Genomic DNA, 18867 nt, shown 5'->3' with positions numbered 1-18867 from the left:
ATTTGACTGCAACCCTGGTTCCTAGCCCCTTCCTTACTCTTACACTTCAGCTGCACACCATCGGCTTTTATTTCCATCTCCCTGACAGAAATGGTCTTTTTAATTGTTTCTTTACTTTGAACACCTCTGCTGTGAGCTCTGTTGTTGAAATAATCCCACTCATTCCGATAGAGTAGTTAGGATGCCACATGTTAGATTAATAAGAGGAAGTTCTGGATTCTGGTTCAAAAACTTAATGGCAGTGGTTAGTTCAAAAAAAAAAAAAAACAGTTCAGAAATATATCAGCCTTCAGATACCTCTAACACTAGATATTTGAGAGAAATAATCATTACTTTAGAAGTGATTTATATGATTGCTTCTGACTGTTAGTATTGGAAGAGGTATTTTTGAGATATACTAGTGTAGTTCTGTTCAGTGGAAATGTAATGAGAATTACATCTGTAACTTCAAATTTTCTTGGCAGTCACACTTAAAAAGTGAACAGAAAGAGGTGAAATTCATATATTTAACTCGGCATACCAAAAAAATATCATTGAAGCATTTACATTTTTTTTGTTGACTGAGTCTTTGAAATCCAGGATGTAGTTTACGGTTTGTGTTCATCTCCTTTCAGACTAGCCACAGTCCAGGTGCTCAGTGGCCACACGTGACTGGTGACTGCCATATTGGACTGCGCAGGCCAAGTGTGTTAACTCTAGTTAATGAAAATTGAGACTTTGTACTGGAATGATTAGGTACTTCTTACTGTGCTTAAACACTGTACTTGTGTGCGACTGAAATAGTGAATCAACAAAAGAAGGTGGGTCCTTGATTCCTTACAACTAAGAAATTGGTGAGTTTTTAAGTGTCAGATCTAGACTCACTGGTTAAAGTATAACTTAGTTAAATTGTGACTCCAGCCTTGAGTTTAAGAACTCAGATTTGAACTAAATAGTATTAAATAGCTATTGCAGTGTTAAAAAGACAGTGCTAGTGTTTTGCAATTACGAATTTTTTCATCCTGAGAGGCCATTTGGGCAGAGGTTTTCTAGCTGTGTTCTGCCAAGGCCGGGGGCTGCCGTGCAGTTTAAGGTGGGCTTGGGGAGGTTCGGCCATCTCAGCAAGTTGGGCCCCCTCGCTTTCCTCCTCACCCTCGTGGCCCAGTCTCTTCAATTATTTATTCTGTAGAAGAGTTTCCCTTGAGGAAAAAAAAAAAAGTTTATATTGTATTTTAAAAGTTTGGAAACTGTTGCATGCTTGGCAGTTGTTTTTACAGATCTAAAAATTCTTTGATATCCTTCTTTCACACTATTTTATGAATCTGGTAGAAAAAGGTTTTGGTTCTTTATGCTGGAATCTTGATCTATAATTTACACAAATACTATTTGACTGTCTCTTTGCCTTTCTCCTTCCAGCCTTTCTCTGGCTTATGAGCATTATTGAGCATGTACTTGTGTGACCACAGTATAGGATTATGGCCCTGTACAGTATACAATAAAATCTTTCATCTGTAGCATATTGATTTCTCAGCTGACATTTCAGCTTAAATTAAAAAACATTTTTTTAATGTTTATTTTTGAGAGAGAGAGAGAGAGAGAGAGCGAGCATGAGCGGGGGAGGGGCAGAGAGAGAGGGAGACACAGAATCTGAAGCAGGCTCCACGCTCCGAGCTGAGCTGTCAGCACAGAGCCTGACGCGGGGCTCGAACCCACGAACTGTGAGATCATGACCTGAGCTGAAGTCGGACACTTAACCACTGAGCCACCCAGGTGTCCCATCAGCTTAAATTTTTAAAATAAAATTGGATACCTTTACCTTTTAAAAATACTTACAATTAGGGAAGTTTGACTTACACAGATGAATTATGTCCATCTTTGGTACGTAGAGGAAGTACCTATCTGGATGCAGGGTTAACACTTGTGAAAACTAGAAAGTTGGGAACTACAAACCAGTATAGCTGGGATACATAGCCTAGGAATTACCTAAGTCTGCAGGAATTTTATACTGCAGGTCTGTGAGATAGTCACTAAAGTGGTGTTATTTGTATGTACCTCAGTAGGTAAATCACTAGAAGAAACTAATTTGAGTGCAGTATGTTTAGTGAAGTCTTTTAGCTCAGGGAATGTCTAAAAATTGCTGACAGAACCAGTCCTTTCTCTCCTCCAAGCACAGCACCTTTTTCCTCGAGGAACAAAATTCCCCAGTTCCCTCTACCCCAAATTTAAACATTTTGTGGTCAGTTTGAATCATCTGAATATGCATGTTTGTAATGTATCTGAAAATACAGAATAATTAACTACATGCAGCATGTTCTAGGGTGGGGAGAGAGGAGAATTTGACCTGAAAATTTAAGATGTTTAGTGGTTAAAAACATGTTTATGAGCTTCCATAAGAAATAAAATAATGCATTATAGTTTCTATTTCCTATGTTGTAAAGAGGAGAGAAATCCTGTTTTCGTATATGATGACTCGTAGATGCAGTTAAACTTCTGTGCAGTGGGTAGAATAATGCAGCTGTCTTTGCAGTAAATGGGTAGCATCTCTTCTCCTGAGGAATCCCTTTACCTTATTAATTTTTTATTACCCCTTCTTCTCAAGATATTTATTATATAATTATTAAGACTTTATTTTTTTAATGATTCTTTAAAAAATTTTTTTTAATGTTTATTCATTTTTTGAGAAAGAGATGGAGACAGAGCGCAAGGGGAGGAGGGGCAGAGATAGAGAGAGACACAGAATCTGAAGCAGCTCCAGGCTCTGAGCTGTCAGCACAGAGCCTGATGTGGGGCTCAAACCCACGGACTGAGAGATCGTGACCTGAGCCAAAGTCGGACGTTTAACCGACTGAGCGCCTCCCCCCTGCCCCAGGTGCCCCAAGACTTTATTTTTTTAAAAGCAGTTTTAGATTTACAACAACATTAAGAGGGAGGTACAGAGATTTCCTGTATCGCCTCCTCCATTACCAACATCACTCACCAGCATGCTACATTTGTTACTAAGGATGAACTTACATTCACACATCCTGGTCACCCAAAGTCCATAGTTTACTTCAGGTTTTATTCTTGATGTGTATGGCCTATGGGTTTGTACAAATGTGTAATGACATATACCATCATTGTAATAGCATACAGAGTATTTTCACTGCCATAAAATCCCTCTGTGCTCTGCCTATTCATCTCTCCCCTCCCTCCACATCTCCATAACCACTGATATGTTTATTGTCTATATAGTTCTGCTTTTTCAAGAATGTCATATAGTTGGAATCATATAGTATGTAGCCTTTTGAGACTGGCTTCTTTTACTTAGTAATGTGCATTTAAAGTTCCTTCATGTCTTTTCATGTCTTGGTAGCTCATGTTTTTAGTGCTGAATAATATTCTATTCTTTGGATATACCAAAGTTTATTTATCCACTCATCTACTAAAGGACATTTTGGTTGCTTCCAAGTTTTGGCATTTATAAATAAAACTGCTGTGAACATACATGTGCAGTTTGTTGTGAAAACAATGTTTTCAGTTTCTTTGGGTAGATGCCAAGAAATACAATTGTTGGATTGTGTGGTAAGAGTATATTAAATTTTGTAAGAAAACACTAAGTTGCCTTCCAAAAAGTCTGTAACATTTTGCATTCATACCAGCAGTGTATGAGAGGTCCTGGTGCTCTACATCCTCACCAGCTTTTGGTATCATCAGTGTTCCAGATTTTGGTCATTCCAGTAGATGTATAATTATTGTATTAATATGCATTTCCCTGATGACATCTAATGTAGATCACCATTTCATATGTTTATTTGCCTCTGTATATCTTTTTTGGTGAGATGCCTTTTCAGGTCTTTGGCCCATTTTTTAACGGGGTTGTTTGTTTCCTTATTCATAAGTTTTAAGAATTCTTACTCTAATTTCTCCCGGTCTATGGCTTGTCTTCTCATTCTCTTGATATTGTCTTTCACAGAGTGGAAGTATTCAGTTTTAATCAAGTTGAACTTATCAGTTCTTTCTTTCAGGGCTCATGTCTTTAGTGTTGTATTTAAAAAAACATTCCTATACCCAAAGTTATCTAGGTTTTCTTTTATGCTATCTCCTAGGAGTTTTATAGTTTTGCATTTTACATTCACATCTTTGATCCATTTTGAGTTGATTTTTGTGACAGGTAGAAGGTCTTTGTCTAAATTTATTTTTTTGCTTGTGGATGTCCAGTTGTCCCAGCACCATTTATTGAAGAAACTGTCTTTGTTCCATTGTATTGCCTTTGTTCCTTTGTCAAAGTTCAGTGGACCGTATTTATGGGGGTCCATTTCTGGACTCTGTATTCTGTTCCATTAAACTTTTTGTCTGTTTTTTCACTAGTACTATACTCTCTTGATAACCATAACTTTATAGTAAATCTTGAAGTCAGGTAGCATCAGTCCTCCAACTCTTTTCTTTTTCTTCAATATTGTTTTGGCTTGTCTGAGTCTTTTGCATCTCCATATAAACTTTGGAATCAGTTTGTCAATATTCATAAAATAATTTGCTTGGATTTTGATTGTGATTGTGTTGAATCCATAGATCACATTGGGAAGAACTGACATCTTGACAATATTGAGCCCTCCTATCCATGAATATGGAATATCTCCCCGTTTATTTAGTTCTTCTTTGATTTAATTCATCAGAGTTTTGTAGTTTCCCTTATGCAAATCTTGTGCTTATTTTGTTATATTATACTTTAATTTTTTCAAATGTTAATGTAAATAGTGTTGTGTTTTTAATTTAAATTTCACATGTTCATTGTTGGTATGTAGAAAAGTGACTGACTTTTGTGTATTAACCTTCTATCCTGCAACCTTGCTATAATTGCTTATTAATTCCAGGAAGGTTTTTTTTTTTCTTTTTTCTTTAAGTTTTTATTTTAATTCCAGTTGGTTAACGTACAGTGTTATATTAGTTTCAAGTGTACAACACAGTGATTCAACAATTCTGTGTATCACCTTGTGCTCCTTGTGACAAGTGCACTCCTTAATTCCCATCACATATTTAAGCCATCCCCCATCTTTCTCCCCTCTGTTAACCATCAGTTTTTATCTCTGATTAACAGTCTGTTTTTTGCTTTGTCTCTCTTTTTTCCCTTTGCTCATTTGTTTTGTTTCTTAAATTCCACATATGATTGAAATTATATGATATTTGTCTTTCTCCGACTGACTTATTTCTCTTAGCATTATACTCTCTAGCTGCATCCATGTCATTGTAAATGGCAAGATTTCATTCTTTTTTTTTTTAATTTTTTTTTTCAACGTTTATTTATTTTTGGGACAGAGAGAGACAGAGCATGAACGGGGGAGGGGCAGAGAGAGAGGGAGACACAGAATCGGAAACAGGCTCCAGGCTCTGAGCCATCAGCCCAGAGCCCGACGCGGGGCTTGAACTCACAGACCGCGAGATCGTGACCTGGCTGAAGTTGGACGCTTAACCGACTGTGCCACCCAGGCGCCCCGATTTCATTCTTTTTTATGGCTGAGTACTATTCCATGGTGTGTGTGTGTGTGTGTGTGTGTGTGTGGTGTGTGTGTGTGTACACACCACATGTTCTTTATCCATTTATCAATCAGTGGATACTTGGGTTGCTTCCGTATCTTGGCTATTGTAAATAATGCTGCTAGAAACATAGGGGTGCATGTATCTCTTTGAATTGGTATTTTTGTATTCTTCGGGTGAATATCCAGTAGTGTGATTACTGGATTGTAGGCCAGTTGTATTTTTAACTTTTTGAGGAATCTCCCAGGGGTTTTTTTGTTGTTGTCGATTCTTTCATATTTTCTACATAGATGACCATGTTATCCTTGAGCAAAGACATCTTTATATCTTCCTTCCCAATGTGTATACCTTTTATTAACTTTTCTTGCCTTATTGCAAGGATATCCAGTTGGTGTTGAAAAGGAGTAGTAAGAGGGGATATCCTTGCCTTGTATCTGATCTTAGTGAGAAGGCTTTGAGTTTCTCACTGTTAAGTATGATGTTAGCTGTACAGTTTTTGTAGAAAGTCTTTATCAAATTGAGAAGGTTCCCCTCTATTCCCAGTTTTTATCATGAGAGATTTTTGTTTTTTTGGGTCACGAATGGGTTATTATAAATGAACTATTATTTTATGTTTTTATGCAAGTACAACTGGGTTTTATTTTAGTCTTCCTTATTCATCATTTATTCTTTTATTGTTTCACTTTTGTCTATTGGTAACCTGTGTTTCTAGGCTCAGCTTGCCAATCGGAAACAGAAATTAGAGTCTGTGGAGCTGTCCAGCCAGTCGGAAATTCAGCATCTGAGCAGTAAGCTGGAGCGGGCCAATGACACTATCTGTGCCAATGAGTTGGAAATAGAGCGCCTCACCATGAGGATCAATGACTTAGTGGGAACCAATATGAATGTTATACAAGAGCAGCGGCAAAAGGAAGAAAAATTAAGGGAATCTGAAAAACTGTTAGAGGTGTGTTTTAAAATTACTTCCATTGTGGGTGGAGCACCTGGGTGGCTCAGTCTGTTAAGCATCTGAATCTTGGTATCAGCCCTGGTCAGGATCTCACAGTTTTGTGAGTTCGAATTCTGCTTTGGGCTCTATGCTGACAGTGTGGAGCCTGTTTGGGATTATTTCTCTCCCTCGCTCTGTCCCTCCCTTGCTCAATGCTTTCTCACTTTCTCTCAAAATAAATAAATAAAATGTGTGTATGCATGTTTTTAAGAGAAAATAATTAACCTCGAACTAGGTTCCAGAATCCATGGTTTCTTTCTTACTCTGCTGCCAGCGGATCAGACATTGATAGCTTTATTAATATGGTACCTGTTATAGTCTGACTCCCTGGCTTCCTTTCCTCATGAAATAGAAAAATTGTAATAACAACTGATTTTTTTCCTGAGCATTTTTCAGATTCTCCAGGAAGAAAAGAGGGAACTGAAGGCAGTTCTTCAGTCTCAAGAAAATTTCATCCATGAGGAAAGAATGCAGAAGGAGAAGCTACAAGCAAAATTAAAGCCAACTGACAGTCAACACACAGTACAGGCCGTGAGGTATATTTAATCCTAAATATTAATTGTAGCCATTTGGTTGTTTGGCACTGAGCACCAGTTTTAATACTGCATATTCATAATTTTGTGTTTGATCACATTATGGGTTTTCCTATTCAGTTTTAATTTCTGAGTTAGGTTTTTATGGTGTTATAAAATTTTGTGTGGTTAGTTTTTTTCTGCCTCCAGTTTGGGTCCTTAACCAAAAGACTGTAATGTTTAGAAAGTTAGAAAGTGCTTGGTCAATCTGTAGCCTTGGTGAAACTACAAATGTGAAAGGAATTAGAGTCCACGTCCCCTGGGAAGCCTCCGTTCCTTGGTAAAATAGGTCATGATTTGTAGCTGCTTATCCACATCATTAATAAGCCAGCTATTGAGATAGCCCTTCTTAAAAAAAATCCTAAAACTCATTTCTATATATGAATTATTGCCATGAGGTTTGTAATAGAAAGTAATAGAGGAACTATGTTCCTGATTTAAGTCTGGTACACATTTCTATTCTTTACAGAACTTTCCTGTAACTTTTTAGTTTCTTTGGCTCAACGTATCAAGTGGAAACAAAATTTTTGGGTTTTTTTGTCTTTTTCCCTTGAAAAACAGGCCAAATCCCAGTTGAGAAAGGAGTAAACTGCTGCCGACTTCTTTGAGAAGCATCATCTCTTCCTTCTTTACTCTCCCAAATGTTCTCTTTGTAAAGCAGGAATCAAGCTGAAGACTTCTAAAGAGTTTCATTACCAAAAACAGTTGAGAAATATGAACTGATTGTGCATTGTTTATTTGCAAAGATCAGAAACCTTGAACAGTCCTCTTGTGTCCTTCGTTAGGTCACCAGACGAGCCGCAGGCAGAAAGGAGGTACACCTCGCAAGGGCAGGAGGACTTGGGCAACGTGCTATCTCAGCTGGATCTCACCCACAATAGTGAAGAACTTCTGCAGGCAGAGGTGACTCGTTTGGAAGGCAGGTAGATAATTACATACCCTTTCAAGAATGTTCACGTTGTTAAAAATGATTTTTGATCATCATATTGAGAAACTAATATAACAGCCTTATTGAAAAAATAAGGTTTTTTTCTCTAGTTTCCACAAATAAGCTAACTTCTTATTTCAGTGAGAAAACAGAAGTAAGAAAAGGAGGGATTCTTGATTTTTCTCCCACCAAATCTACCGGTCTGCCTGCATCTGTGCCCTTAGTCTGTTAGAGTGGATGAGTGGATGGATGACATGTCTGTCCCCTACCACTTCACTTGTGTCCTGTTCTTCTCTCTTTTACATCGTCAAGCTCTTCCTCTCTGTTCAATCATTCCCATGGGTATAAAGTAGGCTTAGTATTTCCTGTGTTGGGAGAAAATGGAAACCCTTCTTGAATCCTGTATCCCTGTCAAGTCGTTTCCATATTTCTCTGTTCTCCTTCAGAGTCAGATCTGTCAGAAGAGTTGTCTGTACTGACGCACTAATCTTGATCTTGCGTTTCTCCCCGTAGAATGCCTTCAGTTAGGCTCTACTGTCGAGCGGCCACCTCGCTGGAGCTGCTCTCAGCGAGGCACCCTGGGCACGTGGCGCTCCTTCCTCCTATTCAGAAGTGCCCTTGGGTTGTTTCCTGGGGCTGGTTGAAAACCTGACCTGTGCTGTAGCATGCCCATGCTTGCTTTGTTGTCATGCTTGTGAACTGTTTTTGTTTGTCATACCTCTAAACTTTGTGACTGGGAAGAGTTTGATATTTTGTGTGAAACATGAATCATGATCATTTGTACATGAGCACTTTCTGTATGTAAAAGATTTTAAACTGTACAAACTATTAGCCTTTAGGCAAAGAAAACAACAAAAATATTGCCATTTTACCCTTTTGAGTAAAACATTTTTTTGTGTTTACTGTTATTTCTTTGGTTTTTGGAAACCACCAAGTATTTTCTTTACTTATTAAATATCATGTGTGCACATATGTATGTGTGCACACACATACACATAGTTTATGCTTTATTTCTTTTGCGCCTTGGAATACTTAACATATTCTTGGTTATCATTATTGGGGTGTATGTGTACACGTTAGATTGAATAAAATAAAGGTTATTATTCTTTTTGACATTGGAACTGAAATTTACCTTCCTATCATAGATTTTCCATCGATGCACTTTTTAGTATTTTAGGTATGGTTTACCGTGCTCCCACAGGCTCTAAAGACTTACCTCATGTTTCTGACTTGCAGTGTGACCTTGGACCTGTAGCCTCTGTAAGCCCCCGTTTTCCCATCTCTAGCTAAGACAAGAGTATCTGTGATTCTTCTCTCTCTGCCTCAGTGTTTGACACACTGTACTTACATACGGGTACCAAATAAACAAGCATTCTACCACATTTAGAAGTAGGTAAACTTGAAATAAATGGACACAAACACCAGTGTTCAGTAATAAACAATGCCTTTAAAAATATTTTCTCTATCAAAGGCAAATTGAAAAAGGGACCCTTTTTTAGACAGTTTATTTATGTCATTCAGTTTGAACAAAATATTCCCTGAGAAAGGAGCAGAAGGATGTTATTAGCAGAAATGAGTGGTGAGATAACAGAGGCGTGGTGCCCTGAGGTTCTCATATCTGGTGAGGGATTGATTCTTAAGTAAGGGTGACAGGTTGGAAACTGTTTAAAGAAGAGTATTTTTTAGGTAATCAATATGTGGGTTTCAGGATTTTTGCGTTACGTCTGTGATCATATTTTTGTCATGCACACAGCTTGGAGTCTGTGAGTGCAACATGTAAACAGCTGAGCCAAGAACTAATGGAAAAATATGAAGAACTGAAGAAGATGGAAGTATATAACAACGAGTACAGGGCAGAGATTAAGAAGGTAAAAATCTGCCTGCGTTTGCAAAGTTGTGTTTATAGACTGAGCTGGAGGTTGGGAGGTCATCGGAGTTATTTTTAATGAGAGAAAAATGCAGTACAAAGAGCCACTTGATATTCAGGATTAGCTATGCACCTGGAATGTGCTTCGGTAACGTCTTCATCATCCTCAGGGATGCCGTAGAAATGTTTTTGAGATAATTGAAGCCTGTCCTTTTTGAACGCTATACTTTATTTTAAACGTGTTTTGATGAAAAGCTTTCTAAAAGTTATACACTTTTTTGCTTGCTAAAAGATACTATATGAACTAGCATTTAATATTTTCTTACTGACTGGAGCTGGTTATGGCTGATTTTCCCATGCTGTGTGGTGTGGTTTTAATACCCTCACTGGTTGTTGAGGTATCAGAGCTGACTGTTTCCACACCAATGGGCCTTGGCTGTTACGTTTGTTGACTCGTATTTTTTATTACTTATTTGAGATTACTTCTAGTTTCTTCCTCTTCCATTTCTATTGTCTTCTGTGGACAAGGAAGCCATATAAACAAAGTTTTTAGTTTTGCACCTAAAGAGAATCACAGGTGTTGTCCTCTAAATAATGTGTGCATGGACTTTGACACTGGTTTTCAGCATTTGACTAACACATCTCTCCCTGATTTGCGATTAATAAATTATCATGGGTATAGCCATTAGACCTTCGGTATAGACGTACAACTTGGTAAATTGCTAATTTTTTGCAGACTTAAGGTAAAAATTCATGTCTTGAGTTAAGGCAAAAATTACCTTACTATTTTAACTATTAACATATCTGTCTATCTAATGTGCTTTGTCTTCATTTTTTATGCTTTCCTTTCTGTTTCTTTGTAGTTGAAAGAACAGATTCTGCAGGCTGAACAGAGTTACAGTTCTGCATTAGAAGGAATGAAGATGGAAATCTCTCAGCTGACTCGGGAGTTACACCAGCGAGACATCACTATTGCCTCCACTAAAAGCTCCTCCTCTGACATGGAAAAGCGACTCAAAGCAGAGATACAAAAGGCAGAAGAAAAAGCAGTAGAACATAAGGTGAAGCTTGAACAAAAACCCTCTTCATTTGAAGTGTTTTTGAAGACTGAATTGAGTACAGAGATAATTTCCATAGTATTTTTTTTAAGTGTTTTAATGTTTATTATTGACAAAGAGAGACAGAGCATGAGTGGGGGAGGGGCAGAGAGAGAGGGAGACACAGAATCGGAAACAGGCTCCAGGCTCTGAGCTGTCAGCACAGAGCCTGTCGTGGGGCTCAAACTCACGGACAGCAAGATCATGACCTGAGCCGAAGTCGGACGCTCAACCAACTGAGCCACCCAGGCGCCCCCCCATAGTATTTTTCTAAAAAAATGTTTATTTACCTTGAGAGAAAGAGTGTGAGCGGGGGAGGGGCGAGAGAGAGAAAAGTGAGAATCCCGAGCACGAGTATGGGAGCACTGAACCTCGAGCCCGACTCGGGGCTTGCTCCCACGACCTGTGAGATCATGACCTGAGCCTATATTAAGAGTTGGACACTTGGGGTGCCTGGGAGGCTCTGTTGGTTGAGCATCCAACTCTTGATTTCTGCTCAGGTCATGATCTTACGGTTCATGAGTTCAAGTTCTGCATCAGGCTCTGTGCTGACAGTGTGGAGCCTGCTTGGGATTCTTTGTCTCTCTCTCTCTCTCTCTCTCTCTCTCTCTCTCTCTCTCTGCCCCTCCCCTGCCCTCTCTCTCTCTAACTAAATAAATAAACTTAAAAAAATTGTTTAAAAAGTAGTCAGACACTTAACCGACTGAGCCACCTAGGTGCCTCTCCATAGTATTTAATTCAGCAAATTTGTATTAGACTCCTGCTTTGGGCTGAGGGTGTGCTGGTTAACAAGCATTCTGTGAGGATCAGTGGGGAGGTGAGAGTGACTAGAGTAGAGAGGCTGTGTCTCTTGTATCTGGTGAGAGTGCGATGTGTCTGCGTTGACAGACTAGAACACACAAGGGATGGGACTGGGAAGCAGGAATTCCTGAAGGGCGCTGCCAGCTTGTGAAAGGTTTTAGTGTTCTCTTGAGGCCACTAGACAATGGCTGTAAGCGGGAGTCAAGGGTCTCTATGGTTGTCATATGGAGAGTGAGCGAGGAGGCAAAGAGACCACTATGGATACAGGAGTGACATGGTGGCCTGAGCAGTGGGCAGGGAAGGTAGAGGGAAATGGAGGAATTCTGAGGTATGTGGCTGGTAAAATCAACTGGGCTTTGTAGTTGCTTGGACCCAGAGGTCAAGTTAGAGTTAAGGGAGGATGTCACTCAGGATTGCAACATGGGCAATTGAGTAAAAGTGATGCTCTTTAGTGAAATAAAAGATGGGAGCAGATTGGGGCAGATACTGCATTTGTATGAAAGTTACACAAAATAGGGAAGCTGGTGGAGGGAACTGGTTTGAGATAAAGGCTAGACTTTCATATGGAAATATCTAATAGTTGATTTCACAGAAGGCTGGAGTTCAAGATTAAAATCGAGGTGAGGCATTTGGCTGTGGAAATCTCTGCATGGAGATGGCCTTTGAAACACCCTGAGAGACTGAGAAATTATGGGAAGAAAGCATAGAGATAAAGAGCTGAGACTGAACCAAACTTAGGAAACTACTCATTTAGGGTAAAAAGGTTTTGGAATAGAGCTGAGAAAAGAAGGGGATAAGGAGGGAAATGAGATAGTTTTCACAAAGGAAGCAGGAAACCAAGGAAGGCAGGAGTCTTTTCAAGTTGGAATGGCCAAGCAGACAACTTGAGGAGAATGAGGACTGAAGGTAAGTTACAGGCATGCCTCCTCTTTTTGCACTTTGGTTTGAGCCCTGTGATAAGCAAATCTCTTGGTGCCATCTTTCCAACAGTATTTGCTCATGTTTCTGTGTTACATTTTGGTAATTCTTGCAATATTTCGTAAATGTTCTCATTATTATTATGTTTGTATGGTAATCTGTAATCAGTAATTATAACTTGCCAGAAGTTCAGGTGATGGTTAGCATCTTCTAGCAAAAAAAATATTTTATTTTCATTTTTTAAAAATAATTTATTTTTGAGAGAGAGAGCACACACATGAGCAGGGGAGGGGCAGAGAGAGAGAGAGAGGGAGAGAGAGAGAATCCCAAGCAGGTTCCACACTGTCAGCTCAGAGGCAGATGTGGGGCTTGATCCTGTGAACTGATCCCATGAACTGTGAGATCATGACCTGAGCTGAAATCAAGAGTCAGAAGCTTGGGATTCCAAGAGGAGGGAAGATGGTGGCATAGGAGGACGCTGGGCTCACCGCGCGTCCTGCTGATCACTTAGATTCCACCCACACCTGCCTAAATAACTCAGAAAACCGCCAGAAGACTAGCAGAACGGAGTCTCCGGAGCTAAGTGCAGATGAGAGGCCCACGGAAGAGGGTAGGAAGGGCGGCAAGGCGGTGCACACTACACAGACTGGCCGGAGGGAGCCGTGGCGGAGGGGCAGCCCGCCAGCCAAGCAGAGCCCCCGAGTCTGGCTTGCAAAAGCAGAGGGGCCGGATGGAGTGTGTTTGGACAGCAGTCAGGACTTAACATCTGGAAGGTTATAAGCTAACAGCTCTGCTCGGAGAGCGGGATGGCTGGAGGGCAACGGGAGAGAGAGTTGTTGAGCCCCGGACGACAGAGCTCAGCTTGGCGGGGAACAAAGGCGCTCGCCAGCGCCATCTCCCTTGCCCATCTCCCAGCCAAAATCCCAAAGGGAACCAGTTCCTGCTAGGGAACTTGCTGGCACCGTGCAAACACCCAGCGCTGTGTTTCTGCGGATCCATCCCTCTGGCGGCGGGTCTGACTCCCTCCCGGTGCCTCAGGGCCCCTCCTGAAGCGGATCACCGAAGGAAAAGTGAACTGAGCCTGCCCGTCCCGCCCCCGTGCACCTTGCCGATCCACCCCAGCTAATTTGCCAGATCCCCAGCACCACAAGCCTGGCAGTGTGCAAGTAGCCCAGACGGGCCATGCCACCCCACAGTGAATCCTGCTCTTAGGAGAGGGGAAGAGAAGGTACACACCTGTCTGACTGTGGCCCCAGCAGTGGGCTGGGGACAGACATCAGGTCTGACTGTGGCCCCGCCCACCAACGCAAGTTATTCAAGACAGCACAGGGGAAGTGCCCTGCAGTTCCGCACCACTCCAGGGACTATCCAAAATGACGAAACGGAAGAATTCCCCTCAAAAGAATCTCCAGGAAACAATGACAGCTAACAAACTGATCAAAAAGGATTTAAACAATATAACAGAAAGTGAATTTAGAATAATAGTCATAAAATTAATCGCTGGGCTTGAAAACAGTATAGAGGACAGCAGAGAATCTATTGCTACAGAGATCAAGGGACTAAGGAACGGCCAGGAGGAGCTAAAAAATGCTATAAATAAGCTGCAAAATAAAATGGAGACAACCACCGCTCAGATTGAAGAGGCAGAAGAGAGAATGGGCGAATGAGAAGATAAAATTATGGAAAAAGAGGAAGCTGAGAAAAAGAGAGATAAAAAAATCCAGGAGTATGAGGGGAAAATTAGAGAACTAAGTGATGCACTAAAGAGAAATAATATATGCATAATTGGTATTCCAGAGGAGGAAGAGAGAGGGAAAGGTGCTGAAGGTGTATTTGAAGAAATCATAGCTGAGAACTTCCCTGATCTGGGGAAGGAAAAAGGCATTGAAATCCAAGAGGCACAGAGAACTCCCTTCAGACGTAACTTGAATCGATCTTCTGCACAACATATCATAGTGAAACTGGCAAAATACAAGGATAAAGAGAAAATTCTGAAAGCAGCTAGGGATAAACGTGCTCTAACATATAAAGGGAGACCGATAAGACTTGTGACTGATCTCTCTACTGAAACTTGGCAGACCAGAAAGGAATGGCAGGAAATCTTCAATGTGATGAACAGAAAAAATATGCAGCCGAGAATGCTTTATCCAGCAAATCTGTCCTTTAGAATAGAAGGAGAGATAAAAGTCTTCCCAAACAAACAAAAACTGAAGGAATTCATCACCACTAAACCAGCCCTACAAGAGATCCTAAGGGGGATCCTGTGAGACAAAGTACCAGAGACATCACTACAAGCATGAAACCTACAGACATCACAATGACTCTAAACCCATCTCTTTCTATAATAACACTGAATGTAAATGGACTAAATGCGCCAACCAAAAGACATAGGGTATCAGAATGGATAAAAAAACAAGACCCATCTATTTGCTGTCTACAAGAGACTCATTTTAGACCTGAGGACACCTTCAGATTGAAAGTGAGAGAGGAGAACTATTTATCATGCTACTGGAAGTCAAAAGAGAGCTGGAGTAGCCATACTTATATCAGACAAACTAGACTTTAAATTAAAGCTGTAACAAGAGATGAAGAAGGCATTATATAATAATTACAGGGTTTATCCATCAGGAAGAGCTAACAATTATAAATGTCTATGTGCCAAATATGGGAGCCCCCAAATATATAAAACAATTACTCACAAACATAAGCAACCTTATTGATAAGAATGTGGTAATTGCAGAGGACTTTAACACCCCACTCACAGCAATGGATAGATCATCTAGACACACGGTCAATAAAGAAACAAGGGCCCTGAATGATACATTGGATGAGATGGACTTGACAGATATATTTAGAACTCTGCATCCCAAAGCAATAGAATATACTTTCTTCTCGAGTGCACATGGAACATTCTCCAAGATCGATCACATACTGGGTCACAAAACAGCCCTTCATAAGTATACAAGAATTGAGATCATACCATGCATACTTTCAGACCACAATGCTATGAAGCTTGAAATCAACCACAGAAAACATCTGGAAAACCTCCAAAAACATGGAGGTTAAAGAACACCCTACTAAAATGAATGGGTCAACCAGGCAATTAGAGAAGAAATTAAAAAATATATGGAAACAAACGAAAATGAAAATACAACAATCCAAATGCTTTTGGATGCAGCGAAGGCAGTCCTGAGAGGAAAATACATTGCAATCCAGGCCTATCTCAAGAAACAAGAAAAATCCCAAATACAAAATCTAACAGCACACCTAAAAGAAATAGAAGCAGAACAGCAAAGACAGCCTAAACCCAGCAGAAGAAGAGAAATAATAAGGATCAGTGCAGAAATAAACATATAGAATCTAAAAAAACTGTAGAGCAGATCAAGGAAACCAAGAGTTGGTTTTTTGAAAAAATAAAATTGGTGACCGTCTAGCCAGGCTTCTCAAAAAGAAAAGGGAGATGACCCAAATAGATAAAATCATGAATGAAAATGGGATTATTACAACCAGTCCCTCAGAAACACAAGCAATTATCAGGGAATACTGTGAAAAACTATATGCCAACAAACTGGACAACCTGGAAGAAATGGACAAATTCCTAAACACCCACACACTTCCAAAACTCAATCAGGAGGAAATAGAAAGCTTGAACAGACCCATAAGCAGGGAAGAAATTGAATCAGTTATCAAAAATCTCCCAACAAATAAGAGTCCAGGACCAGATGGCTTCCCAGGGGAGTTCTACCAGACGTTTAAAGCAGAGATAATACCTGTCCTTCTCAAGCTATTCCAAAAAATAGAAAGGGAAGGAAAACTACCAGACTCATTCTATGAAGCCAGTATTACTTTGATTCCCAAACCAGGCAGAGACCCAGTAAAGAGAACTACAGGCCAATATCCCTGATGAATATGGATGCAAAAATTCTCAATAAGATACTAGCAAATCGAATTCAACAGCATATAAAAATTATTCACTATGATCAAGTGGGATTCATTCCTGGGATGCAGGGCTGGTTCAATATTCGCACATCAATCAACGTGATACATCACATTAATAAAAGAAAAGATAAGAACCATATGATCCTGTCAATCGATGCAGAAAAAGCATTTGACAAAATTCAGCATCCTTTCTTAATAAAAACCCTCGAGAAAGTCGGGATAGAAGGAACATACTTAAACATCATAAAAGCCATTTATGAAAAGCCCACAGCTAACATCTTCAATGGGGAAAAACTGAGAGCTTTTTCCCTGAGATCAGGAACACGACAGGGATGTCCACTCTCACCGCTGTTGTTTCACATAGTGTTGGAAGTTCTAGCATCAGCAATCAGACAACAAAAGGAAATCAAAGGCATCCAAATTGGCAAAGATGAAGTTATGCTTTCACTTTTTTCAGATGACATGATATTATACATGGAAAATCCTATAGACTCCACCAAAAGTCTGCTAGAACTGATACATGAATTCAGTAAAGTTGAAGGATACAAAATCAATGTACAGAAATCAATTGCATTCTTATACACTAATAATGAAGCAACAGAAAGACAAATAAAGAAACTGATCCCATTCACAATTGCACCAAGAAGCATAAAATACCTAGGAACAAATCTAACCAAAGATGTCAAAGATCTGTATGCTGAAAACTATAGAAAGCTTATGAAGGAAATTGAAGAAGATTTAAAGAAATGGAAAAACATTCCGTGCTCATGGGTTGGAAGAATAAATATTGTCAAAATGTCAATACTACCCAAAGCTATCTACACATTCAATGCAATCCCAATCAAAATTGCACCAGCATTCTTCTCGAAGCTAGAATAAGCAATCCTAAAATTCATATGGAACCACAAAAGGCCCCGAATAGCCAAAGTAATTTTGAAGAAGAAGACCAAAGCAGGAGGCATCACAATCCCAGACTTTAGCCTCTACTACAAAGCTGTCATCATCAAGACAGCATGGTATTGGCACAAAAACAGACACATAGACCAATGGAATAGAATAGAAACCCCAGAAGTAGACTCAAAAGTATGGCCAACTAATCTTTGACAAAGCAGGAAAGAATATCCAATGGAAAAAAGACAGTCTCTTTGACAAATGGTGCTGGGAGAACTGGACAGCAACATGCAGAAGGTTGAAACTAGACCACTTTCTGACACCATTCACAAAAATAAACTCAAAATGGATAAAGGACCTGAATGTGAGACAGGAAACCATCAAAACCCTAGAGGAGAAAGCAGGAAAAGACCTCTCTGACCTCAGCTGTAGCAATTTCTTACTTGACACATCCCCAAAGGCAAGAGAATTAAAAGCAAAAATGAACTATTGGGACCTCATGAAGATAAAAATCTTCTGCACAGCAAAGGAAACAATCAACAAAACTAAAAGGCAACCAACGGAATGGGAAAAGATATTCGCAAATGACATATTGGACAAAGGGCTAGTGTCCAAAATCTATAAAGACCTCACCAAACTCCACACCCGAAAAACAAATAATCCAGTGAAGAAATGGGCAGAAAGCATGAATAGACACTTCTCTAAAGAAGACATTCGGATGGCCAACAGGCACATGAAAAGATGCTCAACATCGCTCCTCATCAGGGAAATACAAATCAAAACCACACTCAGATATCACCTCACGCCAGTCAGAGTGGCCAAAACGAACAAATCAGGAGATTATGGATGCTGGAGAGGATGTGGTGAACAGGAACCCTCTTGCACTGTTGGTGGGAATGCAAACTGGTGCAGCCACTCTGGAAAACAGTGTGGAGGTTCCTCAAAAATAAAAATAGACCTACCCTATGACCCAGCAGTAGCACTGCTAGGAATTTACCCAAGAGATACAGGAGTACTGATGCATAGGGGTACTTGTACCCCAATGTTTATAGCAGCACTCTCAACAATAGCCAAATTATGGAAAGAGCCTAAATGTCCATCAACTGATGAATGGATAAAGAAATTGTGGTTTATATACACAATGGAGTACTACGTGGTAATGAGAAAGAATGAAATATGGCCCTTTTTGGCAATATGGACAGAACTGGAGAGTGTGATGCTAAGTGAAATAAGCCATACAGAGAAAGACAGATACCATATGGTTTCACTCTTATGTGAATCCTGAGAAACTTAACAAGAACCCATGGGGGAGGGGAAGGAAAAAAAAAAAAAAAGAGGTTAGAGTGGGAGAGAGCCAAAGCATAAGAGACTCTTAA

At 39.9% G+C, this 18867-nt stretch overlaps 1 protein-coding gene across 9 annotated transcripts in view; it reads left to right on the top strand.

Moving 5' to 3' along the window:
- CEP63 (centrosomal protein 63) overlaps window positions 1-18867 on the top strand; it is a 66847-nt gene that overhangs the window by 35762 nt on the left and 12218 nt on the right. For all 9 annotated transcript variants that reach the window (XM_045037564.1, XM_045037566.1, XM_023260543.2 and 6 more), the window contains 5 exons: window positions 6203-6436; window positions 6875-7014; window positions 7836-7973; window positions 9732-9846; window positions 10709-10906. In XM_045037564.1, coding sequence (XP_044893499.1) covers window positions 6203-6436; window positions 6875-7014; window positions 7836-7973; window positions 9732-9846; window positions 10709-10906 — 825 coding nt within the window. The remainder of the gene's footprint in view (window positions 1-6202; window positions 6437-6874; window positions 7015-7835; window positions 7974-9731; window positions 9847-10708; window positions 10907-18867) is intronic.

Source organism: Felis catus, chromosome C2 (genome assembly GCF_018350175.1).
Source record: "Felis catus isolate Fca126 chromosome C2, F.catus_Fca126_mat1.0, whole genome shotgun sequence".
In the NCBI taxonomy this organism is placed as follows: Eukaryota; Metazoa; Chordata; class Mammalia; order Carnivora; family Felidae; genus Felis; species Felis catus.
This window is presented reverse-complemented; position numbering and strand designations above follow the sequence as displayed.